General features: G+C 32.7%; 1 protein-coding gene across 1 annotated transcript in view; it reads left to right on the top strand.

Annotated features, from left to right (window-relative positions):
* The window catches only part of LOC134249896 (uncharacterized), a 32,663-nt gene extending 5,356 nt beyond the window's left edge, over positions 1 to 27,307 (top strand). Inside the window, exons 5-18 of the mRNA XM_062732258.1 lie at positions 8,316 to 8,443; positions 8,661 to 8,711; positions 10,285 to 10,554; positions 14,846 to 15,118; positions 16,180 to 16,662; positions 17,042 to 17,281; positions 17,558 to 18,202; positions 18,563 to 18,699; positions 19,874 to 21,016; positions 21,971 to 22,019; positions 22,495 to 22,835; positions 25,177 to 25,383; positions 25,714 to 25,852; positions 26,248 to 27,307. Of these exons, the coding sequence (XP_062588242.1) occupies positions 8,316 to 8,443; positions 8,661 to 8,711; positions 10,285 to 10,554; positions 14,846 to 15,118; positions 16,180 to 16,662; positions 17,042 to 17,281; positions 17,558 to 18,202; positions 18,563 to 18,699; positions 19,874 to 21,016; positions 21,971 to 22,019; positions 22,495 to 22,835; positions 25,177 to 25,383; positions 25,714 to 25,852; positions 26,248 to 26,882 (4,741 nt within the window). The 3' untranslated portion in view covers positions 26,883 to 27,307. The remainder of the gene's footprint in view (positions 1 to 8,315; positions 8,444 to 8,660; positions 8,712 to 10,284; positions 10,555 to 14,845; positions 15,119 to 16,179; positions 16,663 to 17,041; positions 17,282 to 17,557; positions 18,203 to 18,562; positions 18,700 to 19,873; positions 21,017 to 21,970; positions 22,020 to 22,494; positions 22,836 to 25,176; positions 25,384 to 25,713; positions 25,853 to 26,247) is intronic.
* The last annotated feature ends 351 nt before the right edge of the window (positions 27,308 to 27,658 follow it).

The following is a 27,658-nucleotide window of genomic DNA, read 5'->3' as shown; positions in this document are numbered from 1 at the left end:
TGGGGGATCTTTATTGTGCCGACGCCTGCCGCTGTCACGGGGACTCGGTTTTTAACGTCCCATCCGAAAGATCTGCAAATTTCACTTCAAAGTTCCAATCCCATGGTGAAGGATCAGTTGCTACCCATTTTATCGACTAGGTCAGTCGCGGCAGCGAACTCGCGAATACGGAGCGAGCGCTCTACCGATTAAACTACCGTGAATGGTATATTTAGCTTCAAAAGAGTAAGTATGAGGCATATATACTACAAAATTATCACTAGTTAAAATAGTATAGGCAACTTTAAATCTGCCTCGTATCTCAATACAAGTCCATCAGTTAATGACAAAGATCAAATACCGGTATATAAAGTTTTAATGTATGATTGATTGATTGATTGTATATTGTTTAACGTCCCTCATGAGAATTTTTCACTCATATGGAGACGTCACCGTATGCCGGTGAAGGACTTCAAATTTAGACCTATACTCGGCACTCAGGGCCATTGAGCAGTGAGGGTTCTTTATCGTGCCAGCGCCTACCGTGACACGGAACCTACGTTTTTAAGGTCATATCCGAAAGACCCGTGACTTTCACTTCTGATGCCGAGCGCTTGGGGAAGGAACAGTCGCTACCTATTTTTACGTCCTAGGTTTGACGCGGCACCGGGGACGAGAATCGAACCCGGGCCTCCCGATCACGAAGCGAACGCTCTACCACTAGGCTACCGTGAACGGTACTATAATGTATGCCATTTTAAACAAATTAGTTAGTTTATTCTGCCTGAAAAGCACATTCTTCTAAATAATTGCCAGTGGATTGATAGCTGATTAAAATCTTTTGATATTCACAAATTTTTCATTTAAAAATACACTTTTTAGTAAATTGAATGTTTTACCTGAAAATTGTTCTTGTTCCTTTAACCAGAATTGAAGAAACAATTAAACTTAGTGAAAATGTCATTTATTGCCAAGTTAAATGACAAAACTTATAACTTAACAAAGGAAGTTTAATATATAACTACTTACAAAATAATACATGAAAAGCTGGGATACGGTTGTTTCAATTAAGATATATTAGATTGCAACGTAGTGCTTATCCCAGCTATTTTATATGATCGCGGATATGTTAAGGAAGCATATAAGTCATTTCTCGGAAAATTTAGACTTTTTAAAGAAAATTAACTTTGAAAAATTACCAAACCCGCTGATAAACGTAAACTCTTATTACCTATTTTATACAGATAAAGAGTGTCTAACGCAAAGACGTGCACCACCGCCACGGCATCACGTGACTTCTATTAATAGCGAAATTTTCCTTAATAAAAAAGCTAACAGAACAACAATACCCCGGAGTTTGATGATGTATTTGAGTAAATAATATAATTGATAAACATCTATTTTGCCTTAAAAGTGCTGCTAAAATCCCACTGTCCCGTCAGTAAAATAATTATTTCACACATTCGCACAAAATCTTACCCTCTGTTTTGAATTATATACATGTGAACCGAGATTTTTCGTAAAACCATGATTAACTCTGGATTCTAGCAGCACTTTACAAGTTTGTCAGATGGCAAACTTACCATATGTACAAATCTAATGTTTTGAAATATCCAGCTTATTGTTGTTCTGTTGCATTTTTGTCACGAATGACAGAGGAAAAGCCGGCCGGGCTACGTATATAGCTGACTATCTTCGAAAGAGAATATAACCGATGGAAATAAATTAGCATACCTGTAATTAACTGAACTCCATATGAATTTCACATATGAGATTTCTTTTTAAACTCCATTTCACGTATCTTAGTACGTGCCGTCTTAGCCAAATTCTCTTTACACGACAAGATCAATTTTCAAGTTACTTGATGTACACATATGACGTCATCGGTGATAGATTTTAATCAAAATGACAGACACAGCATAAAAAATAAGAACATTTTATTTTTGTTAATGATAATACGTTTCTATGTTCCCGACCTTAAATAAATATTATTTTATCTTATCTTATCTTTATCTATTCATTTTCTAGAGTTAAATTACATCTCTAGATACCAATATAACTAGAACTTGTCTAAAATTGACGTCATCTCGCCTACTATGACGTCATAATGTAGCACTGGTTTAGTCAAGGTAGAATATTTTGTATGCTTCCTTTTTACCCCTGCGATGATTGCAAAGTTGTTGCAACAAAAAGATGGCGTACAAAAAGAGTTCATAAAACACGCTAAACTACATTGAACGAAAAGTACTGTTGAAAAAAAAATAATTTTTTGGAAGAGTGTTTGATTGACTATGGTAGCACTACAATAATCAATTTTACAATTAAATGTATAAAATAACAAAGTGTATAAAACATTGTTTTATACACTTATATTAATATAATGTATTGAAAGAATTAAGTACGTTAGTTATTATACGGAGGCCCAATATTTTCCGTAATATAATATACAGGTTTGCCAAAATTTTAAATCTATGTGCATGTACTAAATGATTGGTAGTTTTAGAATATGCGAAGAAAAATTTCCACACTCTGTCATTTAGACGTATAGACAACGTTTAAAGATCCGTTTTTTCCGGATATTGCTAGTTTTTCCACTATTTTCGACAGATATTTCTAAAATTGAAGTAGTGCACATCCCTCGAGCAAAATAAAACACGTATATTTCAAAACATTTTGATGAGAGACGAATGAAAACAGGGATAAGATTTTGCTCGAGGAATGTGCAGTATGTTTATTTTGACCTTACAGTACTATTTCCGGTGGCGGATCGAAAGTTCATTGAGAGGTGTATTTTTATTTATGTGAAATTATATGACCATAGTTCATACAACATGTTAATAAATTAATAATCCATGCATCAGCAATATATTTATTTTTCATATAAGTCTATTTGTCAAGAAAATAGCATACAAACTTGAAAATACGAAAGAATAATAAGACAGATGACGATGGGCCCTGCGATGTGTAGGCCTAACCTGCATCTGACAATCATTTCCAATAAGGATCAAGAACCAATGAAAACGCTAAATTAAAAAAAAAATCAATTGATTAATCTTATTAGCACAGAAGAAGAAAACGGGTTTGTATTTTATGCCAAAGGTATAATTTTATTTGAAAAACTGAGAAAGTTCATATAGCTACCGTCAACAGATGTGAATAAATTACGTAATAATAACAAAGATGACGTCACAATAGACCCCGTTTGATTTTCATATGAATTATTTTTTTTTATTCAAAAAACTTATAATATAAAATAAAATTCTTTGCAAAATCTGTTCAAATTAATCAATATTCTGAGGCCATATATTGTTGCATTATTATATAAACACACATGTTTATGTACGTTACGGATGAATTTTAAAATATATCCTTCCCTCAGTCAGATGGTTAATAAAAAAAAAAGATACCCTGAAAACGTTGATCAATATTTAATTTCACGCTCTATATTTGTCGCTTGTTGTTTATTGCGCCTCTAGATAAACTTTTGAATGCACCAGTCTATATTTTTAGGGGTGTTTATATTCCACGATGAATTAACAAAAAAGGCATAAACTTCACCTAGTATTATTTTTATTAAATAAAGATTACTAGATAAACTAAAAATGACGGTCATTAATTATCTGTCAGGGAACCTGAAACGTCAATAGAAGTTAAAAAGAAAATTCAAACACAAAACCTGGGGGGAGCAATTTGGATGAGGGGGGATCGTTGAAACAGTTATTGTAAAAAATGGGGGGGGGGGGGGGCATATTGCAAAGAAAAAAATACTCAGTGCGGCGGCCCTTATAGATATACCAGAATTGTCACTCCTGATCAGCCCCGAATTTCATCCAATGTTTTTGTGTCTTGGGAAGAGAGCTGTACAACACATTTCAGACATATAGTTCCCTTTGTTATTAAAAAAATAAACGTTTAGCAAACTTTGTTCTCATTAATCCGTATCCATTTGTAAGTTTTCATCATCATCTTGTAAAGGTATATTTTTAAGTATATGTATTCCTTGTAAACGAGTGTTGTGCAAAAAAGTTCAATTAAATTTAAATGCAATGTTCACAAAGTACTTGTATATTCGTTTAATCACGAAAATCCTTGCTTTCAAGCCATAAACGGCATGCAGACTAAATGAAATTAAACAGATCTTTCGATTTGTTTTGTTACTTTATATAAATTTCGGAATTCCTGTAAATTATACTTGGCAATTTAAATCAACCGCGTTTCATAGATACTCAGTATCACAGATTTGAAACAATAACCTATTTATTTATTTCCGGCTTGGATAAAGAATATCAGACACAGTTTAAAAGTCAATTTAACCCACAGAAACTTGGGGATATTTAAGTTCAAATTCGTGAAAAAAAATCAATTTGAACGTAGATAGCAAATATCATCTTAATTTACACTTAATCTCGCCATATTTAGCTTTGAAATTTAGTTCGACTTTACATTCTCAATCAAATTAAAATGACAACTTGTTCGTGTGAAGTTATGTTTCTAATCAGAAATATACAAAAAGAGATTTACAAGTGTTACATGTATATAACAGGCACTTAGCATCGTTTTTTAAAAACGGGGGGGGGGGGGTGAATTTTTTTTTACTCACCCGGAAAAGTTGACGAGCTAAAAAATAAAAGCATTGCCAAAACTTGAAATTCCTATTTCGTGGGGGGTGAGGAGAAGCGGCCAATTATTTTTTCAGGTGCCGAGTTCTTTCAGTACCATTTTTTTGCATACAATACTACATTTCCCTTACATCACTTTACCATAGTAAAAGCTTGGGGCCGACCAGCTTTTCAATAAACAATTTCAATATTAAAAGTAATGTTGGAAAATAAAAGTGCCCCCCGTTGCTACATGCCTGTATAAATCTGAAAGAATCTATATCCCGCATTTTAATTTTAAAATAATTTAATTCTGGTTGTAACGCTGTATTTGATTGGATAAAAAATTTACTTTATATCGTATGAAATGGGATGACTACGTCACAATGACATGCGTCAAAAACGTATCAATCCGCCTGACGTTACATTCAAATTTTGTACAAATTAAAGTCATTTTGTTAGAACAATCATCTTTTTTTCTTGCATCAAATGAATGAAAATTAAATTATAAACAATGAATTTAATAGCTACCCATTTTATACGGCATAAACTGGGTTGGAACAGTTTACGCTTTTTTATAAACCGCTTTCGCGGTTTTATAAAGCGTAAACTGCCCCAACCCAGTTTATACCGTATAAAATAGGTAGCTATTAAATTCATTCCTTAAGCATTACTATGTCAATGGAACATAATTATTAATAATATATCGAGGTTTTATCTCTCGCGAATTTTTCACTCATATGAAGACGCCACCATTTGCCATGAAGAGCAATTCTGGTTAAAATCAGATTTCTTTTTCGCTCCGAAATTCTGATAGTCGCAAGGTGTAAAGCTACTATAAGAATTTCGGTACATAATAAAGATCTGAAATAAGCATTGAACGCAAGTCGTTTAAAGTACCAAGGTTAGATATATTTGCATTTAGTAAACATGATGGCAGATCAGTCTTCAATTAAAGAATGTGCATCACATGTGATCCAAGAAAAAGGGGGGGTACTAACATAATCAATAATGCTGAAAATCCTATCGTAAAGGTGGATTAATGATTTCAAGCGACTTGTCAGAAGGGAAATTTTCAATGCTAATTACTACCAAAAAAGAATCGTAGCTCCTTTGAATGTTTTTTTGCATATCCTGGTGTTCTTTTTTTTTTGTTTGTTATTAAAGTTGAAAAAAAAAATATGTTCACGTATGCAAATGTATTCTTAAAAAGTAAAAGCCGAAACTGAAAATTGTGTTTTGTTAATTCAAATACATGGTATCAACAAACTTCAAATTAAGATAGCCGTCTTTATCATAAAAACCATCATAATAATGCACGAACAATATCGTATGCAGTTAATTCATACATGTATAATGTATGTCCTCGTGTTTATTTTCTATTTACAAACTTACACTGTACACACACACACATACACACACACACACACACCCTCACACACAAAATTGAATAAAAAAAGATATATCGTTCATTCAGAATTTTAAGATTTGATCGTGATCAAAAAGTGGAAAAATGGACTTCAAGCTAAAATTATGTTCCATTGACTTTCTTGATGAATCTTTTACTCGGAAAAACTAGCAAAAATCAATGACCAACAAAATTTCCAGTAAAGACGAATAATTTTTAAATTCAGCGAAATTTAAACTCTCGCCACATTTAAAGAATAGCTCACAAAAGAAACAGAAGAGTAAGCTAAAGCTTTTTTCAGTTCAAAATTTATTCTTCTTTTACGCGGTATCGGGAATAAAACGTTCAAAATCCGATAACGTCAAGTTGACGTCATAACGTCATTGCGTTATTTTCTTACGAAAACTACCTATATTTAAGAGCTCTCTCGGAGAAATGGTTTGAGATAATAACAAAAATTAAAATGACTTAGGAAGTGTTCACCCTAGACATGTTTCAAGAACAATTTAATTAGAATTTGGGACTGGGCGGATTTTTGCTCATACCGTACTTTCTTCTTAGTGCATAAACATAAAAGAAACATGTGTTCTTCAATGATGTAAGATATACATGCATCGACTGAAACAGTTTATAGGAGCAGTCATCTGCTCATCTATATAACATTTATAAGCAGATTTATGTTGAGCACAGGACTATAATACAGATAATTTCAGCAGCCTTTATGGAATGCTGGGCTCGTGTACCTTAGTCTCTGTCAATCCAGACAAATTTTAACTTAAAATTATTATGCTGGCCTCGTATATCTTAGCTCACTTTAGTCAATTCGGTCAGTTTTTAACGTACAATTTACATTAGTATCTTTACGCTGACCACAGGTTTCTTACAGTTCACAGACTACGCATGCCGGTTTTAACATATTTTTATGTAACCTTGCTCATATTCATTCAAACACATTTAACATACAATTTATATAAGCAGCCATATGCTGACCTCGTATACCTTTACTTATTGTCTATGCAGGCAGAATTTAAGATAGAATTTACATACGTATTGCAATACGCTGGCAGAGTTGATGACTAAAAAGGATGTTAACTATTTGAACAGCCATATCCTAGTCTCAGAACAGATTTACAACATTTATGATAGAACATTGAATAAAAATTACATAAGAAGGTAATTCATTGCCTTATTTTACTTACCAAGATGGATACCTGCCAACAACATCTTCAATATCAGCCAACATTTTCGATTACTCAAATAAGGAAGCCAAATTTCCATCCGTATGACAATGTGAAAAATACTCTTTATATAATGTGACAAATTGTTTGAATGTCTAGCCAAGATTGCACAAATAATACGGACCCAAATACAGCTGCAAAGCCCACCTGCGTGTACTAGTTACATTGATAAGCATATGATTTTCTGTGAAGAAATTGATTTGCCATTAAAATGATCAATGAAAGGTCAGTCCACTAGTTTAAAGTACTTACTAGTTTCTTTATGAAAATGACAACTTCAATCTCTTAAGAGTATCATAATTCATAAGTAGGTGCTGCCACGTCACAGGCAAATCAAAGCAAACCTAGACTTACAAAGACTGCAGGTCTTTAAACAGTATTTTCTTTCTGTCTTTTTCGCAGCGAATTTAAATCCGAATGTTGGACGTGGAGACCGGTCCTTCGGAGGATGAGACCGTATAAGCCGAGGACCTGTGTCGCAGTAGGTGCTGGCACGAAAATACCCATCCCTGTTCAATGGCCCTAAGTGCCGAGTATAGGACAAAATATGCTGCTCTCCACCGGCAAGTGGTGTCGTCTCCATATGAGTGGAAAATTATGGAGAGGGACGTTAAACAATATACAATCAACCAATCGTTCTGTCTTTGCCAGCAGTTGTATCATTTTGAGAATTTTATCCTGAAGTACATGTAACTGACATCCCAAAAACGCGAATCTATCTCTATTCAATAGTCAAACAAGTTGTTGGGAAGAAAGTGTAACATTTTTATTTTTGCCAAAGGTTTTCAAAATGTTGAATATCAGAGATTCATTTCCATAATCTCGTGTTCCACCATATTTAAAAAGATATTGCGAGCAAGATCCTGATTAAAGTTGAACTTAAAAATCTAATGATAATTACAAACTTTAAATTAAATTGACATAACCATTGTGAAAAACTTGCATATAGATATTTCCTGGGACAATAAATGTAATTTATTTGATAGAAAAGTAGAAGAAAATATTTTACACTCATGTATTATTAATATTATATGTACTATTATTACTGCATTTTTTTTAATGTTGAATAAATTTCTTTACATTAATATTCAGGAAAACAATCATACAACCATCCTATGAAGGTTCCTCTTCAAATACCATTGCTGGAGTGGCAACTGCAACTGTTATCATTTTCATCATCATTGCAATCATTGTCACATTAGTGTGGAGGAAAACTGGAGGTAAATAATAATATAATTCAGCAATAATTATAAACTCACAATCAATTTTTTATGCGTTCGCTAAATAACACTGCCTCATTTTATTTTAAAATATGGAGTTTCTTTGAATGATGTAGATATTTTCTACCATATAGATTTACAATTAAAAATTTTAGGGAAATTATAGAACAATATACATCTCATTTTCATTCATTTTATTTTAATTTTTCTTCTGCAGGTTGCACATTTTGTAAAGAACAAAATGTTGACGAGGAATGTTACCCTTTGGGTGAATATAAAACACCTTTTTATGACTGAAAAATACATGTACTATGTATATAGAGCAATAGCAAATATCATACCGCATTGGATACTCCACTTATTCATATGCATAATAATTTATAGTTTTACAACTTTTCAAAAAATCATGATTTATGTAATACTATTTAATTTACCATTTATAAGTCATGTTTAATTCATCATAGGCTTTTGTTTAAGGGATGTCACTCGTCAGCTTTTTAGAAAAAGTCACACAGAACCCCTTACTTCAAAACTATTTATTAGTTATTTAAATTTAACACTGTTAATATCTTAACATTCAACGAGAGATTTGCTCAAAAAGATGCAAAGAAGCAAGATTTATGAGGGACTTTTTCTTGTGGTGGAAGGATATTTAGCAGATAATTCTGCAAATCTGCACACTTAAATTTAATATCTTGGAACTTTAGCCCCACATACATATACATTAACTCGGAGAATATTTTCCGTTATGATATTGCTAGGGATATTTATAAAGACAGATGATACAAACAAAAATGGAGGCATGGATTGGTAAACATTTTTTGACCTAATTTCATTGCAAATGGTGCAAATAATAAATTTCTAGAAAATAAATTGTAAACCTTCTGTGATGTTCAAAAGCCTGCCCTTCTGAAACCATCCTTATTAATCTATACAAATATTTCTCACTTCAAAATCCATTTTTGTGAATATTTTCATTTAAATCATTTAAACATGATCCAAGTTGTTATTTTCTAATTTTTTGACAAATGTTTATTTGTTTTGTCCTGAATATAGTTCTTAATTTTTATTCCTAGAACAAGTTTTACACCTTCATTTAACAGACTTTGCCAAAAAATGAATATATGCCAAATAAGTCAAAATAAAATTTACACCATTTTTCGCCTGAAAATCACATATTTTGACCAATATTTCAAAATTAACATCACTGATCCAAACTTTCTCTTTCATTGTTTTAATGTACTTAACACTTGTAACAGATCAGCACGTAAGCCGTAAAAAGCTTGGTTTAAGAAAAAAGTTTGATTGTCAATTTAGATTTTTAATACCCCAAATATTTTATTTTTTAGTGCAAAAAGGTCACACAATAATTTATGCACATTAAGTTGCAAGAATTGTTCAATGATAAATATTATTCAACCTATTTTACTTCAAATAAAATTATATTTATTTCCATGGTTACAATTAATAAAATATGATAAAGGTTAAAGTAATTAACCAAAGAGTTAAAATTTAAGTGCAAAAAGGTCAACTTCATTGTACCGTAGATCAGTAAGATGCACACTGACCCCCTATTTTCTCTGCGATTTTAAGTCACACTATATGAGTACTTATCCAAAATATACTTCTCAAAAAATCCTTGATTTAACAAATTTCACAAGTGACATACCTTAAACGATAAAAAATTATACTTATACGTTTAATAAGACATTTGAGAACGTTGCGAACTGTTTGAAATGTAATCTTATTTACCTCTCCAACAAGTTTGCCGCTAAAATACCATCTGATTTTTTTATCTGTAATTAAACTTAATGATTTTCATATAAAATTGTGTTCAACAGAAACTACCCCAACTGTCCATATAGAAGCAGACAGAGAAAATGTTGTATTAAGATGCATTCCTACAGAAAAGCAGAGGAAAACTCTTTCCAATGCGATATGGCTTAAAGATGGGAAAGAAATAAAATTGAATGACAGAAATGGAAGATATAGTTTAACAAGTGATAAGCTTACCCTGGTTATAGAAAATGCAAATCATGTCGATATTGGAGAATATATTTGCTGCTTTAAATATGCCAACGAATACGAGAGCATAGTTAGAATTAATTTAGGTAAGTTTTCTTCGTCAAAAACATACACATGGGATAAAATAGCTTTATTATTTAGGGCGATCCAACATTGGATGTGGTTGTCACGGTATGGACAAATATTCTTTACTGAGTTTATTAAAATTAATAATGTTGTTTTACTCATCACCTGATATTAGCTATGTACATTTTCTGTATGATTCGTTTTTAGGTCACCTGAGTAAACTCAGGTGACCTCTTGCTATCTGTTTTCGTCCGTCGTCGTGCGTTGTGCGTGTGTTAACATTTGAACATTTTCAGCTTCTTCTCTGCAACCACTAAACCAATTTCAACCAAATTTGGCACAAAGCATTTATGGGTGAAGGGAAACCAAAATTGTGAATTTCATGATCCCTGCCCCCCTGGGGCCTGAGGGATGGGGCCAAAACCACTAAAATTAATGCAATCTTTAAATATCTTCTTCTTTACTCCTGGACAGCAAGCAGTCAAACTGTTTGCATGATTGTAATCAGCAATGAGTTCTCTACCAAAATTGTAAAATTCATGGCCCTGGGGTCAGGGGCTCTAGTGCTAGGGCGGGGCTTAATAAGTAGGTAGTGAAAATGCATTATTTCTTTGAAAATCTTCTTCTCTGCTCCTGGGTATTTAATAAACCAACTAAGTACATAGTTATGATGAGCAAGAGTGCCTCTACCACAATTGTGAATTTTATGGCCCCAGGGTCAGGGGTTCTGGTGTTAGGGCGGGGCTCTATTGATTATATAGTGAAAATACATGAATTCTTTGAAAATCTTCTTCTCTGCTCCTGGGTATTAAATAAACTAACTTAATACATAGTTATTATGAGCAAGAGTGCCTCTACCAAAATTGTGAATTTAATGGCCCCAGGGTCAGGGGTTCTTGTTTTAAGGTGGGGCTCTAATGATTATATAGTGAAATGCATGAATTCTTTGAACATCTTATCCTTTGCTCCTGGTTAATATGCTAATGATCTAATTACATATTTAAGGCCAGGATTTATTTTATTTTGTTTTAAAAACCCTCCGCTCAAGGTTTTGAATTTTCAGAAAAACAATTTTCTTTCCGATGTCAAATTTGAGTCGGGATCGAGATTTCAAATTTACGAACTCGCACTTCCGGTTTTACGATGAAACGGCGGGTAAATAAAGCTAGATCTGAGGAGATAGCTTGGTTTAGTGTAAAATCCATCGATAAGAGTGCCATTCAAAACGTTTCACCCGTTCAAAGGACAAATTTAATGCTGCCGACTTTGTTGCACAATCACATACTGGTAAGATAATTATGTATTCGTTTCAAAAGTAACTGTCTGTAAATTATTTTCCTATCCCCCAGGTTTTAAACTGCCCGTGGTAGCTATTGCTTATTGCATATTGCCAGCGACATTGTTTATGTCTCTGTTATAGCTTATAGTCTAAGCATCATTCTTCAGAAAAGGGTTGCTTATGCATCAGATGTAATGAATAAAACTATGGGAGAAGTTAAGTCCATTTGAGGAAGAAAAAAAACAATATCCTAAAGAAATAAAAAAAAATTCAACTATTAAAAGGCAAGAATATACAAAAATATTCAGGCATGTAGTATCATTTGTATCAGCCAGAAAAATTATTTTACACTTAATTGAAAAAATGTTCACCCTACTCCCCAATTCTCCCTGATAGGAATTATAATTTTAGGCATCAAGTAAATTTTAGAACAATGTTTACACATTCACCTAACACACATTAAAAAAATGAAGATATTATATTGAAACGTTTAGTTAGGACTTTCAGTAAGGCGTGGCATTCTCGACGTTACCTAATTAGCTTCTGAAATTTGCACAGCTTCCCTTCACTGTTGAAATATACATATGATAGAAATGCGGCCGAATGTCAACTGGTAAAGTAAATAGCCAATTAAAAGTTTTCTCACGGCACAGAGGTGGGGCATAAGTCTTCTGATCATTATCAACAACAATTCTTAATTCCTATGTTTTTATTTTCGTAACCAATGAGAATCTACTAGTATTCTCCATTACGTAGCGCCAAGAAAGTCACGCCCTACTGAAAGTCAAAAGATAGGGTAAAATACTCCTATTCTCATGTTCATAACTAAACCTAAACATAAAAAATGCTGGCCTTATAATGAAGAAAGGGGCCTCTTTCAAAATAGATAATTTCAGGGCCGCTGGGTCAGGGGTACCGGGGGGGGGGTACTTTGACTAAAAATAAATTAATGCTTTGAAATCTGCCCTTTGATAAGCAATGGTGCCTCTTTCAAAATTTGTGAATTTCATGGCTTTTGGATTAAAACACGAACCAAATACAATCGCTGGAAAGTTGTTACATGATACTCAGGTGACCTATAAGGCCTGTGGGCCTCTTGTTTACTATATACTTTTTGTTCAATGGCCTGTGATACAGCATTGATTAAATCTTATTATTTAGGAATCAGGTTACATTTTAACAATTATTGGAATTTTTTATGGCCTTTTACCTCACCATATCTCTCTAGCATCTAAATATGGTACAAGTCACGGTAGCTCAGTCGGTAGAGCGCTCGCTCCGTGATCGGGAGGTCGTGAGTTCGTATCTCGGCCGCGACTGACCTAGTCGTTAAAATGGGAAGCAACATTTCCTTCGCCATGCGCTCGGCACTTTGAAGTGAAAGTTGCGGGTCCTTCGGATGAGACCTTAAAAACCGAGGCCCCGTGTCAGCGGCAGGCGTTGGCAAGATAAAGATCCCTCACTGCTCAATGGCCCTGAGTGCCGAGTAAAGGTCAAAATTTGAAGCCCTTTACCGGCATACGGTGACTTCTCCATATGAGTGAAAATTCGCGAGAGGGACGTTAAACAATATATAATCAATCAATCAATCAATCAATCAATCTAAACATGGTAAGAAGACAAAACCACATATTTAAAAGGATGTTCTTTCATCGTAAGTCATTTGCACATTTATTGTCCCCCGCTCTCGCGAAAGCGAGGGAACATTAAATCTCATTCGTCTGTCTGTCAGTCTGTCTAGCTGTCTGTCTGTCTGTCTGTCCGTCACAAAAACTTTAAACTTGCCCATAACTTTTGATTGAATGGACCTTTGACTTTCATATTTCACAAGTATATTCCTTGTGACAAGACCTTTCTTTGGATACCACCAAATTTAACATTTTTCCTTGGCCTTGTTGTTTGACCTACTTTTTCACAATTTTTTTTTTATTATTTTGGGCGTAGCTTTTGAACGGTAAACACTATGACTTTTATGTTTTACATATGTATTGCTTGTGGCAAGACCTTTCAATGGATATCAAGAACTTTGACCTTTTGACCTTGACCTAGGAGATTTCTGTACTTATGAAAAAACATTAACATTGGTCATAACTTCAAAACGGTAAGAACTATAACTTTCATGCTTCATATATATAATTCTTGAGAGAAGTCCTTTCATGGAATATCAAGAACTTTTACCTTCTGACCTTGACCTTGGAGTTTGGCCCACCTTTTAAAATTTAACCCTGGCCATTACTTTTGTGAAGGGTTAGGGCTAGTGTTTTCATACTTCAAAGATTTAATCCTTGTGACAAGACCTTTCATTTGATATCAACCAGTTACACCCTTTGACCTTGTTCTTGGAGTTTGATCTAATTTTTAAAAGATTTAACCTTGGCCATAACTTTTGAATGGTAAGGGCTAGTGCTTTCATACTTCACAAAAGTAATCCTTGTGAGAAGACCTTTCACTGGATACTAAGAACTTTGACCCTTTACCTTGACTTTGCAGTTTGACCTACTTTTTAAAATTTGATTACCAATATATTTAATTTACATTTTAAAAATGTTTAATCTTCGCTTTCTTGCCATACGGGGTCATTAATGTTTCACAAACGCATTTTGTTCCTTTTAACTTTGATTGAGAAGAGATAGGGCTTTCATATTTGACATCTGTATTACCTATGACAAGATATTTCAAATGGAATATTTTTTTTATTCAAAGTAAAATATTTACATATCAAAAACTTCATAAACAGGTTTGTAAAAGTAAAATATCATTTTTTCTTAAGTGGTATGTTAGCAATTTTGTCTAGTGTATAATTATAAAAATAAGATATATAATATATTTAAAAAATTGTATTCCATATTGATACCTGTATTAAAGAAAATTGATGCATATGTGTTTTCTATTGTATTTTCTACAGTTCTAATCAAAACAATTGCTAGAAAGATGGAACTCTAGTGACGGTTTTACTTATTTTTGGAAATTATTATTATACCTTTTTATTTTCTTGCAAAATAACAGCATTCCCTGTATTGTGGATATTGTAGATCGCCCTAAATTAACTCTGAAAAGAATTGAATTCAAAGGACAGAACGTCTCGATAGAATATGAGGTATCTAAGGAATGTTTTTCATTAACATCATTATCTTGGAGAAAAAATAGATGCAGCCTGAAACTTTCCGATGAACCAGAAAAATACTCTGGAGGAAAGTTAGACGATTCCTTTCTAAAAATCCACAATGTAAATGATGGTAGTTCTGGCATATACGAATGCACGGTTAATAATGTTTTTGGTGAAGACAGCATCTCCTGTGTTCTAGGTAATTTTTGTTTTAAGTTGGCATTGTTTACGAAATAAAGTCCGCGTTTTCGTGAATGTTGCAGAATAACCTCCGAGGTCGAGAAATGTTGTTTAAAATATAAAAGCCGAGGCGTTAGCCGAGGCTTTTATATTTCAAACAACATTTCGAGACCGAGGAGGTTATTCTGCATCATTCACGACAACAAGGACTTTATTTCTATTCTACCAAGGGCGATAAATACGGCCGATTGTTTCCTCTATAGAGAAACGAATTAGGTCACCATGTCTCGATTACGCTGTTCTATTTAACACCAGAGATAAATTTTGTTGACTTACCTATATATGGAATGCAGATGATTTGAGCTTTCGTTGCATTAAAAATAATCTTTTTAAATTACAAATTTGTTCGTAATATGTATTGATCAGTTAAAATGAATATACAAAAACAAAATCATGTTCTTGTTTTACTGCTAAAATCACGTTGTTTAATGTGTAGGGAGGTCCGTGGAATAGCCCCGCTTAGCTATAAAAACCGACATTCATCAGCAACTTGATGCAATTTACAGTGTTTATACTGCAAAAGACAACACATCGATGCGGTGTAAACAAGTATTTCATTCTACAGCCAAACATGCATTTGAATTGTTCAGATCTGATACGTGTTTCTGATCTGATAATTTTTTGATGACGTTCGTGATTTATTGGAGAATAATGTCCGGCGGCTTCCTTTGAAGTTTTCAATAACCGTGGTAGAATATAATATAATCTTATAATTAATGCATAATTTTGCTTATAGTACAAAAACGGAAAACAGCGGCATATTATTGGTTGCACGAGCAGACTTTGCAAATGATTTTTGGCAGTTGTTAAAACCGTTAATTCCTGTCTAAAGCACAAAGAATTAAATTGAATGTTTTATCCATTGACTTTTAAATGATCTGCGTTTTCCAAATATCTATGCCTGTACAATAATGCCCTTTGCATATATTAGTTGCAGCGTTTTTCCATGACATTTTCGTAATAACTTACATGTATTCATGTCCTTTTTTGCATGAAAAAATCTTTTTTTTCAAATTATAGATGACATACAGTGCAGCTCAAAAGAGAACCAAAGTATCTTGCTTTGCTGTTTACTACAGGATGAATTTCGAATTTGTAAAACTCAACCAGAGCAATGGAAAGAAAAATTAGAGAAATCTTGCCTTTTTTGTTTTGGCCATGTAAAAGGGTTTAACGCAGAAAACGCACTTGCCTCTGTGGAAGATGGAAAATCAAACAAACACTTTGATATTAAAGATAGAGATTTTAGGTTGATTAACCCTGATAAAGTGTTTCAATCTTTTTTACGAATCAATGGTTTTCTAGATTTTTTTGTAAAACATTCAACAACTAAAAATATTGGTATTTATTGCCGGTCGTCAGGGTATCAGAGAGGTCTTGACGAAGTGTGCATCAATGTTAACCAGGAACAATTCAAGAAGATGGTACAACGTCTGAAGTTCGACATCCTTTTTAATAATACAATAGCAGACAAAACCTGTCACCAAATAATTGAAAACGAATGTAAGTTTCGTTATAAAACTTAATAATGCCTTTGCTATGTTATATTCAATGAAGATTGTCAGGATCTTGTTTTGTACTAATACAGTGAATTTTCTCAAATCTGGCAAACCGGAAAACCATCCTCCTCCAAATCATTCAAAAGATAAATTTTCTTTATGCATTCTCAGGTTTTTTGCAACCGTTTGTTCTGTTCTAGATGGCGGTCGGTTTAGAATGCTTTCATTGTACACAATTTCTAAACTTAAAAAAAATTACTAAACGGCATCGTTTCTACATGATACAAATTTCACTTCGGTGTTCTGTAGATAAAATTTAAAACACAGCCAACCAAAATAATGACTGATTAATTTTGAAATGTCACCAACTTATCTATTTACAGTGAGCATCCCAAAAGGTATTCTGAGTTTAGGTAAAGAGGGCATATCGAATTATATCGATAGTCTTAAAACTGGTGAACATAGAGTATATGTTGCCAGAGGCATGCTTGTAGGATGTGAGGGGGTAGGTAAAACAAGTCTCCTATACAGACTGCAAGGAAAAGACAATCCCAATCCTTCATCAACGATAGGATTAGATGTCCATGTCAACTTATTTACGGTTCAAGGGGAAAGTCTCAATGGTAAGTTTTTTTTTGATAAAAATATCAATATAAAAGACAAATACTGTTTTTTTTTTTTTTGCTTTCTCAAAAAATATCGATAAAGTTGAATCTGTATTTTTCAACTGTAAAGCTACACAACTTTTTGATAATAATGTGTTGGATAACAAATATTCATACATACTGAGATTTTTTTTCAACATTGTATCAAAGGTTATTTTATTACAATACATAGTTTCTTTAATCGTTTCAATTTATATTTTGAATCAATGAAATACAACTGAACTCTTTTTGCAGTCACCGCAAATATAAACAAACCAAGTCTTCTTTCTAACTTGAACAACGAAGAACTCGCTCCAAGTCGAAAAGAAAAGGATATTAGACCTCACACACACATGGTAGATGAAAAAGTAAACAATAACAAGTCATTTCCTACACCGCCACAAATATTGTTAGAAAATGCTGGATATGTTTTAGAAAAAAAAGATAACTTTAAAACCAAACAAAGTGAGATTTCCAGTCATAGTGTGACATCAAGTGAACCGAGTGCAGGGAAGAGACAACCATCCACTGGAAAAAACGAAGTTATCAAAGAAGAAATAGAAAATATGGATACCTGTCACTTCCAAAGTGATGAAGAAAACGCCTTCCCCGTATCTGATATTACAATTCACACATTGTCTGACTCGTTTACAGAGAAGGATAGAAAAATAGTGTCATTCTTTGACTTTGCTGGACAATTTTCTTACTATGCATGTCATCACGTATACTTTTCACCTAATGACTTTTACATTCTAGTTATGGACATCACAAAGAAATTAGGTTGTCAAATTCATAAAGAGAAAACCAAAGGAGCATCAAAAGAAAATGACATCACCGAGGAACTGAATGAAGAAAGCAATAGAATGAAAGGATCTGTATACAGCGATTGGACTGTCTTAGGTAATTTAATTCCGAATTAAAAAATACGATTATTTTTTTGTTCATTAATGAGGGATTATTTATTTATTATTTGTGTCTGTTTGCTTTTTTTTAAATGAAAAGAATGTTACACTCATTCAATCATTCATATTAATCAAGTTTTGATTCGAGCTATAAAAGAATGCCTTTTTGGAATGAAATTTAATAAATTAGGCATTTACAATGTTTTCTTATGATAGATAAGGCATTTCTTATCACAAGTCTAAAACATGTTTTTTCAATAAAAATTAAATATTTTAAACCTAAAAAAACAAACTTTTATAGCAATTGATAAAGTTTAATTAATGGTAAACTTTTTCAAAATATTCTTTGTAAATTTAGAGTTTTCAGAATACTGGATACAATCAATTTTATCTCATACCACTGGTCTCGCTCAAAACGACGAGATAAATGAAGAAGTGCCCAAAAAGGCTCCTCTGATTCTTGTTGCAACTCATGCTGAAGGAAAATATGGAAAGGTTGTTGCATTTACATATATCCACAGATGCTACGATTTCTTTTTCACACTACCATTAACTTTTTTTTTGTTGTTATACATTATAAAAAAAATATAAAGAATAATTTAAAATCAAAACAACAAAAAACATAAAGATCATTTTATTTAAGGAAAAACTGTCTTATTTTTTTTATTACATAATATAATCAATTGATTGGCTTGCGTGATAATTTGCTTAATAATTTGCATAAACGCCGAACGGAAGCCAAATGATTGATCATCTTCATCATATTGAAAAATCTGACAGTTATTTCTTAAAATTACATGCTCTTATTTCCACCAATCTACTGTTTAGCTATTTTTCCCGCCCTGAACGTGATTTTTTTTAAACCGTGCATATTGATGTAGCAGTACATTCATGTAGAAATAAATTACATTAACTATTTGTAATTTTTTCTCGGACAAAGACATTGGAAATGTGAATATTTGTATTACATCTCATTTTTGACGGTCAGGTGACCCTGTCCATTAGTTTTTTATCAGGGGAAGCCTTAAAACTGTAACCGTGGGGCCGGACACATGAATTAAATCTACGCTTTATGAAAGAGTGCAGAATTTGTTTTGATTAAAATACAAACATTCTGTATCAAACTGAAGAAAGTGATATGAACTTTTTTCTAACTTAAAGTAAAGAAGCGTTTTAAAAATTGTAAATTGGAAAAAAAAAATATTAGTTGAAAATCACACAATTAAAAATTGTATTCCCCTGCGTAGTACTACGGTTGCCTACGCATCATATATTGTTTACTTCCTATAAAATATTTATTCAAAGCAGGTAAAATTCGGACAATTCATAATGGTTTCTAGATTTAGCAATTACTGGAATTCCTACTTCAAAGTAAATAAAAAAACGTAATGATATATATATGATTTTAGTATTTTATGAAAAAAAGTTCTTGTCAAAACTCTTTAAAAAAACCCCATATATGAAATCTAGCATGAATGTTATTAATTTTGACCCCGCCTTTCAGTACTGTTTCAGTAATTTGATTTGTAGTAGTATTCAACTTTTTCGGAAATAAAATCACTTCAATGTAATATTTATTTATAAGCTTTGAAACCATAATTTCAATAGATATGCTTACATTTGAGTGATTTTTAATGTTAGAACATGATGAGTTTTACACTTATTCCAGCTAGGAGAGCAATACTTTCTACAACTCCGAAGCAAGCTGCCACATTTAAGTGCATACATCGATTATTCATCAAATGCATTCAGTACTGGCTTCCATGATGATATTCAGAAAATAAAGAACTGTATAATGAATATCGTTCAAAAACTTCCTAACTGGGGAAAAATTATCCCAATGTCTTGGTTCCATGTTGAAAGCTTGACCAGAAAGTTGAAGAATATGAAAATAATAAGTTTTGAAAATTTTTACCGAAAATGTATTGAAAGTAGTATTGGAATAAGAAGTCATAAAGATCTCATAACATCACTTCGATTTCTCAATGACATTGGAGTTGTCTTATTTTATGATGAAGACTATCTAAGAAGTTTTGTCATTCTTGATGTCCAGTGGTTTGTAAACGCCTTTAAACATGCTATCACTGATGAAACCCACAAAAGTATACATGTTGACGAAAAATTATATAACCAATGGACTTCATTCAATGAAACAGGACTTTTGACTTTTTCCCTTTTAAAGTCGATATGGCAAGGAATACCGGAAAGAGATTCCTACATTTCAAATAAAAAGGAAATCATTGCTTGCATGATTAGATTGAATCTTTTAACAGAGGTATTGGAAGAGACGTGGTACTGTCCTTGCATGAATAAGAAACCCTTTCCAGTGGAGCAATTCAAAAAGTCTGATTGTTCATCTTTGTTGTGCTTTCAGTTCACTTATCTTCCTCTGGATATGTACCATCGCATAATTGCTGCTTGTGGCAATCAACTAAAATGGAAAGTTTTCAAATTGAAAGAATATTGCATTTATCAAATGGCAACCCTTTTTCATGTGAATGAGAGTGAAGTTCTCGTAGGCATTTATAACAACAATGAAATCGTGGTTCAGTTTCTAGAACTTTCTAAGTCAAAAAATGTTGATCATGTGGGCGTGCGTGAGAAAATAACCCAAGTTATTACTAATCTGGCAGAGAAGTTAGTATGCTGCAAATATAATGTTGGCTACATGTGCAAGAAAGCCATTTTTGGAAAGCCGAATCAGTGTGACTTGCATTTCATAGCAGAAAGTGATTTAGTTGGAGAAAGCATAAGGTGTTCGGACTGCGGAATTGGTAGCGAGATCATCGTTAAAGAGATTATCTGGAGGAAGGTAAATCTTGAAATAATTAAGCATATGTTTTGTAAGGATGGCATTAAAGTTGCAACTTGGCATTGTTGTTTTTGTTAGAACCGCATAACCCTTTTTTTTTAAAATATAAAATCGTCAATTCTATGACTTGAATTCCTATTATGAGTGAAAACCAAAAAATATATTTCATCACCACATTGCAATATATTTGTTTGTTGTTTAATGTCTCTCTCAAAAGTTTTCACCCATACGTAGACACTACTTCTTTCCGGTGAAGGGCTGCAAATTTTGTCCTTTACACGGCACGAAGGGCGATTTAGCTGCGAGGAATCATTTACGTGCTAGCAGGGGACTACGCGTTAACACAGTCTCATCCGAAAGACAGGTCCCCATCATCAGTGGGATTCGCAACTGCGACGCGGGCAACAATTATTACTCTCTTACTGATCCATAGTCAGACTCAGAAACGTAAATATATATGCAATCGTTTCTTATAGAGACTGCACGATTGACATCTTCAAGCACACAGCTAGCCCTGAAAATACCAAACAATTTTGAGAGAAAAAATTAACTACAAAGATTCTATTTTCTTTTTTCATTTCTTTCTATTGCCAATGCTCTCTTTTGTTTAGTCATAGAAGGAAAACATTAGGCCCTCCCAATTACGCATTCTAGCGGTAAACAGTCGGAAATATATGTTTATTGATGTTAACACTTATCTAATTTATATCTTGTCTGGACTTTACCTCCGATACGTTTTTATGTTATAAGTATATAAAAATGATTTTTAATTGAGTATTACTTTGCTAAAGAATAATATCTTCTTTAGCATTTAATGCATTTAGGATTCTTTACTTCGTTGATTCAGAAATTATAACTTAGAATTAGATGAGTTTTTATTTGAATTTTCAAATCGCTTACAAACAGATATATCGTGCATAACACTCAGTTTAAAGCTTTATTACTAATTTTTAGACTTTTGGGGAAAACCAACAAGACAATCATACCGAAGATCAACGTCACGGTAAGAATAACCTTAAAACATGGCAAATTTTTTTCAAGAATCTAGCAAATAATTTTGTTATTGAAATTTTAGGGGAAAAATAAGTCTGTAAATTCAGAATGAAATAAGGAACAAATATCATGTTCAAGAAGTCCAAAAATGATGTCTTTAACTCTAATGCATCGTTTGGAACTACAAATCGTGATCACAAAATTTTCATCTTCAATATGCGCATGTTTCTGGCTTTTTTTTTACTTTCACCAGGTGACGCCATCAATTTCGTGGTTGACTAGCGATTTAGTGCAAAGAAACCTGAAATAAACATCAGACCAATTATTATTATTTTCGGCCTCATAGTCAATTTTTTCGCATATTATGTTCTCATGCGTTTCCTTTTCCTTTCATTATCTATTAATATGAATGTCGATCAAATACCATGAAAATATAATAGAGCCAATTAATACAATTGACATATTTTTCTTATCTTTATTTTCAGTGTCTCTACCAAATATTTGGAATTATTTTGGTCGACCACATAAGGATAAACTAGTACTAGCTGCCATAGACATTGGCACAACTTTTTCAGGATGCGCATTGATCTTTACAAAAAACATACAAAAAGACCCTTTAGACATAATTATTCCTCCTTGGCAGGGAAGTAAGATAAATTCACTGAAGGCGCCGACATTGTTGTTACTAAACAGGGATAAAAAATGCATAGCCTTCGGTTATAAAGCAGAAAAAATGTACACGGAGCTAAAATGTGAAGGGAAACACCTGGGCTACTATTATTTCCGAGAATTCACATGGTTGCTTGATGCTGGTCTTACAGGAAATGTATGTACATTTGTTACAGACTATTTATCTTCTTAAGTTTTTCTGATTATAATCTTCAGGGTTACATTATTCATTTACAAATTATACATAATTATTACATTAATTTTCTTAAATCGAAATACTGTGTTTATCAAATAATAGTGATACTCTCTCAAAATGTGCAAAAAATACCAAGCGATATTCTGTCACAGTGTATATATAGCAAAAATAGTCAAGAATATTTTTTTTGTGTTTTATAAGATTGAAATATAAACTAAATCATCTTTATAGGGACAAAAAATGCCAAATATTTTGCAAAAATTCACATCACAATATTCAAATATCATAACCGCAAAGACATGATGTTTCAACTGTTCAACTATGATGTTTATGACACCGTGTTAAAAAGACAGATGTAAAGGAAAATTTTCAAAAACAAAGCATTATTTTAATTAAGGAATGAAGCTAATTTCAACTTATGTTATCCGATATAACATAACATGCGGCAGTTTACGCTTTATAAACCGCGAAGCTGCCCCAAGTTTTGTTATATCGGATAACATAAGTTGAAATTAGCTTCATTCCTTATAATTTAATTTCAGTGTAGACAATGAGACAATATTTCCTCCGGAAAAAGGCTTCAAATCGAGCAATATTTTAAAAGTAACGTCAAGCGGAGTTATACGTTTTTGACGTAACTCATTGTGACGTAGGCAAGTTATGTTATACAAAATGTTATACGAGGGCTGTTCAATAGATAATGTCCTCGGTGCTCAGAAAGAAGCAAAATACGCTTTTCAATGATTTAGTCTTCATGATTTTATTAATTAATCTCTTGTAAGTAAAATACATGTCCGTAACATTTTTTATCCAATTTCTGATTGTTTTTAGAACTCATTTTTGGGTATGACCCTTAGTATACTGGAAAATGGCAGATCCAATGATTTCCTGGACTTGTTTCTTCCCTCTGAAAGGTGTTTTTTTCAAGTTTGGAAATAGAAACAAGTCAAAAGGTCAAAGATCTGGCGAATATTGTTAATGTGAAAAAACATTAACTTTCTGTTTATTCTGAAAACCCCTTTACTCTTCATGACATGCAGGTTTGGACGCTGTCTTGAAGAAATTCAATTTAGTGGATTCCTGATTCTGGGTCCTTCCTCTATTAAACCTTTCGATTAAAAAAAAATTGCTTTTTAAAATCCTCCAGAAATTAAACTGTCTCTTCGAATACGAATTTGAACAACAATACCACTAATTTTTAAGAAAATTACATATAAATCTGTCTTTGTGCTCTTGAATACCTGTGCTCTTGTCAGACATTCGCCGTTTTTATCAAGTACATCTTATGGTAAATTTTGTTTTGAGGGTTTTATTCAATAGATTCATGTTCCAATATCTGTTTAAAATAAAACAAACGTGGATAACTTAAATTACTGATATTTTAATATAATTGTTTAGAATTTCGTATAGGCTGTCGTTTTCACTCATTTTTCAAAATATAGGGTGACCTTTGAGTACCAAGCTTTTTTACCGTCACACGTTTCTTGAAAACTGTGTAATCTACTCCCGATATGATGTTTATCAAAATTGCTATGTGTCTTAAAGTCAATCATACATCATCAAATAGTATTTGTTGAAATTGGGCAACCAGTACGTAAGTTGTTATAATTTTTGTTGGCAAGGAGGGTACCCATTCTTGATACCCATTATATAATATTTTTATCATTGAAATCCACCTGCTCTTTTGTCTATAAAACGGGCATCGGTTGCTGTAAATGTCATATATTTCAGTGAATATTTCTTTGGGATTTTTAACAAGTTTTACGGCAGCTATAATGAAGCTTTTATTTTCACTCTATTTTACTGATTCTTTACCATTCATTTTAATGCAGTGTCTCGAAAAGCCCTTGCTTCCCAGCTTCTCACGATGAAACTATGTGATGAAAAATGGTCACTGAAACTGTTATAAGTTAATGAAAGATTCCATTATCAGAGAAAGTCAAGTTTAATGTCATATGCTATCTGTAATGTGTGTTATATAGTTCAGGACATTATTTATTGAACAGTCCTCGAATGTTCCTCTGAATGATTCAGCCAATGAAATTGCTTTATACAAGTGAAATTAAATTATTTATTTGGAAAGCAGTTTCAGTGACAGACATATCTTTTTGCCGTGTAATTCGATCAAGCTGTGACTTTTGACTCCCTAATAAATTCATACAGAGCATATTGTGTTCCAGTAGGTTCGATCAAAGAAAAAATATTCGCAAATGTTAATATAGATTATCTATTTACAAAACAAAGAATATCATACACAAGTACGTATCCTCAACATTTATACAATTTTCTTTTTTTTAAAAAGGAAATGATTAAAGATATAAGGGGGAAGAAATTACCATTAGTAGAATTACTCTCCTTGGTGATAAAAGGCCTTTACATGCAGTGTGATCAAAAACTGAAGCTAATTCTGCGAGACGAACTGATTCCAGATGAAATAGCATGGTTGTTAACAGTTCCCTCGCATTGGAATGATTCCGGAAAACAACTTATGAAGACAGCGGCCCTTAGAGTATGATTCTCTAACTGTACTTTTTATATCAGTAAATCTTACAAATGTATTCTCTTCCATGTATAAAGTATTATTTGAGGCAAGGATATCAATACAAGTCATGTACCTATATATTAAGTCACTGACACATAATAAAAATGATAAATGATTACACTGATTCATAACAATAAATACAAATATTTGTCACTAATCAGTCGTAGAAGTATGTAAATATTAAGTAAATATATATGAAAAAAAAAGTTTTTGATCATATGACAAACCGATATTTACAGAATTATATCGTATTTCTTATTCTATAAATATGTAGAATGATATTTATCTATTTTATAGGCTGACATGCGTCAACAAAACATGTGTATTGAATTAGAGTCCGTAGCTGCTTCAGTATATTATGACATTCTTTCAAAGCATGGATGGAAAGGAACCCCTTCTTATATAGACGGCAAATACTTACTTCTGGACGCTGGAGGTATATTTGCATTTTACACACATGTAATTCCATGTACAAACCCTTCCCCAACACTCACACACACATGCTCACACACCGAAATTATTGCAAAAGGTATTCTTAATCTTAGCTATTATTTCAGAAATTAACACTCATATAATGGTCGTAACTCAATTAAAAAAATAACATCGTGGGACTCTAAAAGTTAATTTTAAAACAGCAGTAATCAAGGGATCTAAAAATTTGCGTAGGTATGTTTTAATATCTAACGATGTCAGTTATCCAAGTGCATAATCTCAAGTCTCACTTCATTTCTCAATGACTTATAGTCTTAGACGATACAAGGATGCAACAGGTTAATGTTGCTGTCTACTTTAAATAAAACAAAGCACTTGAGAAATATTTTCTCATTTCAGGTAAAAAGCTTGAATTACATGTGTACGAAGTTTCACACGATGGAAACCTGTTGGAACTTGACAAAAAGCTTGTTAAAGATATAGGTGGAATTATTGTAGACCAAGCCTTAGAAACGTTTTTGAGTGAGTTATTTGGTCTTTCTAAGTTAAACATATACCGCGCAAGGTATTTTGAAGACTATATAGATATACTCAATGAATTTGAAGTGAGAAAAAGAAGTTTTGGCGAGGCACTAAAGGAAAAGACGGATATTTACTTATATTTTCCTGAGTCTTTTGTCTGTTTTTTTGGACAGTACAATAGTATACAAACTCAAATAGATGAGACAAAATACATGGGCCATGTTCAATATTTGAGGGGGAGTATTCATAAACTCATGATTGACTTCACAACGTTTAGCAGTTTCTTTGTGCCAGTCTGTGATAAAATAGTTCAACATGTTCAGACAATGCTGGCTTTACCAATTCTTCGAGAAGTTGATAAAATTTTCATGATTGGAGGATTTTCCGAGTCTGCAATTTTGCAAAATGCAGTGAAGGATGCTTTCCCCAAATGCAGTGTTGTAGCAGTGGAACCAGAAATAGCTGTTTTAAAAGGAGCAGTTCTAATGGGTCGAGGATTTAATTCTATATAAATTTTATTATGTCAGACGAAAATGACAGAATCAATGCCACAGTTCACGAATTAAAAAAAAGTTTTTGAATAAGACAGAAGGTACCAGAATCATGAATGAAATCATTTAGATGAAAGTTATATGCAAGTATATTATAATGATTAGAAAAATCGCAAAGTAGACGTAGAGGTTGTATTATATTGGATTAAACTGTGGTTTTGTAAAGAAGATAATTTTGCAGTGTACATAATAGAAGAGTTTTTAAGGTCCTTTTCGAAATGAAGAGCTGAATGTTTGGTTTTTTTTTTAATATATAGATTTTCGTGTACTTTGATCTATTCATTTAATAAAAATGATTGTATTACGGTACAGTTGAAATTTGTGAAGAAAATTCTCTAAAAACCTGTCAAATTTTCTACGATGGAAGACGGAATACAGAGCACTTTAAGCACTTATCTACGAATCTTGTAGACTGTGCAACTTGGAACAAAAATTAAATACTGCAATTCAAGAATTTAAGTCTAATTTACAGGCATTGGTTATAATGAAAAGCAATCTATGCAGTCAAAAACTTATTGATCTTAACACTTCACACAGAGAGTTACCTAAAATGCTTTGCTAAACGAAGCTAGACTATTTGACCCTACTCATCTATATATTCCAAACAGACAAACTAAGTCAGACGTTATCAAACTGAGAAAAAACACTTCTCTGTGGAACTGATAACAACAATTGAATTAGAAAGGCACTTTTTTCTTCAGATTTTACCATTAAGGTTTCAACAAAGATCAACATGC

This window comes from Saccostrea cucullata, unplaced genomic scaffold (assembly GCF_032062105.1).
Source record: "Saccostrea cucullata isolate Sc308-1 unplaced genomic scaffold, CSIRO_AGI_Scuc_v1 ctg1629, whole genome shotgun sequence".
Lineage (NCBI taxonomy): Eukaryota > Metazoa > Mollusca > Bivalvia > Ostreida > Ostreidae > Saccostrea > Saccostrea cuccullata.
Note: the sequence above shows the minus strand (reverse complement) of the source record. Positions and strands in the feature narration are given on the sequence as shown.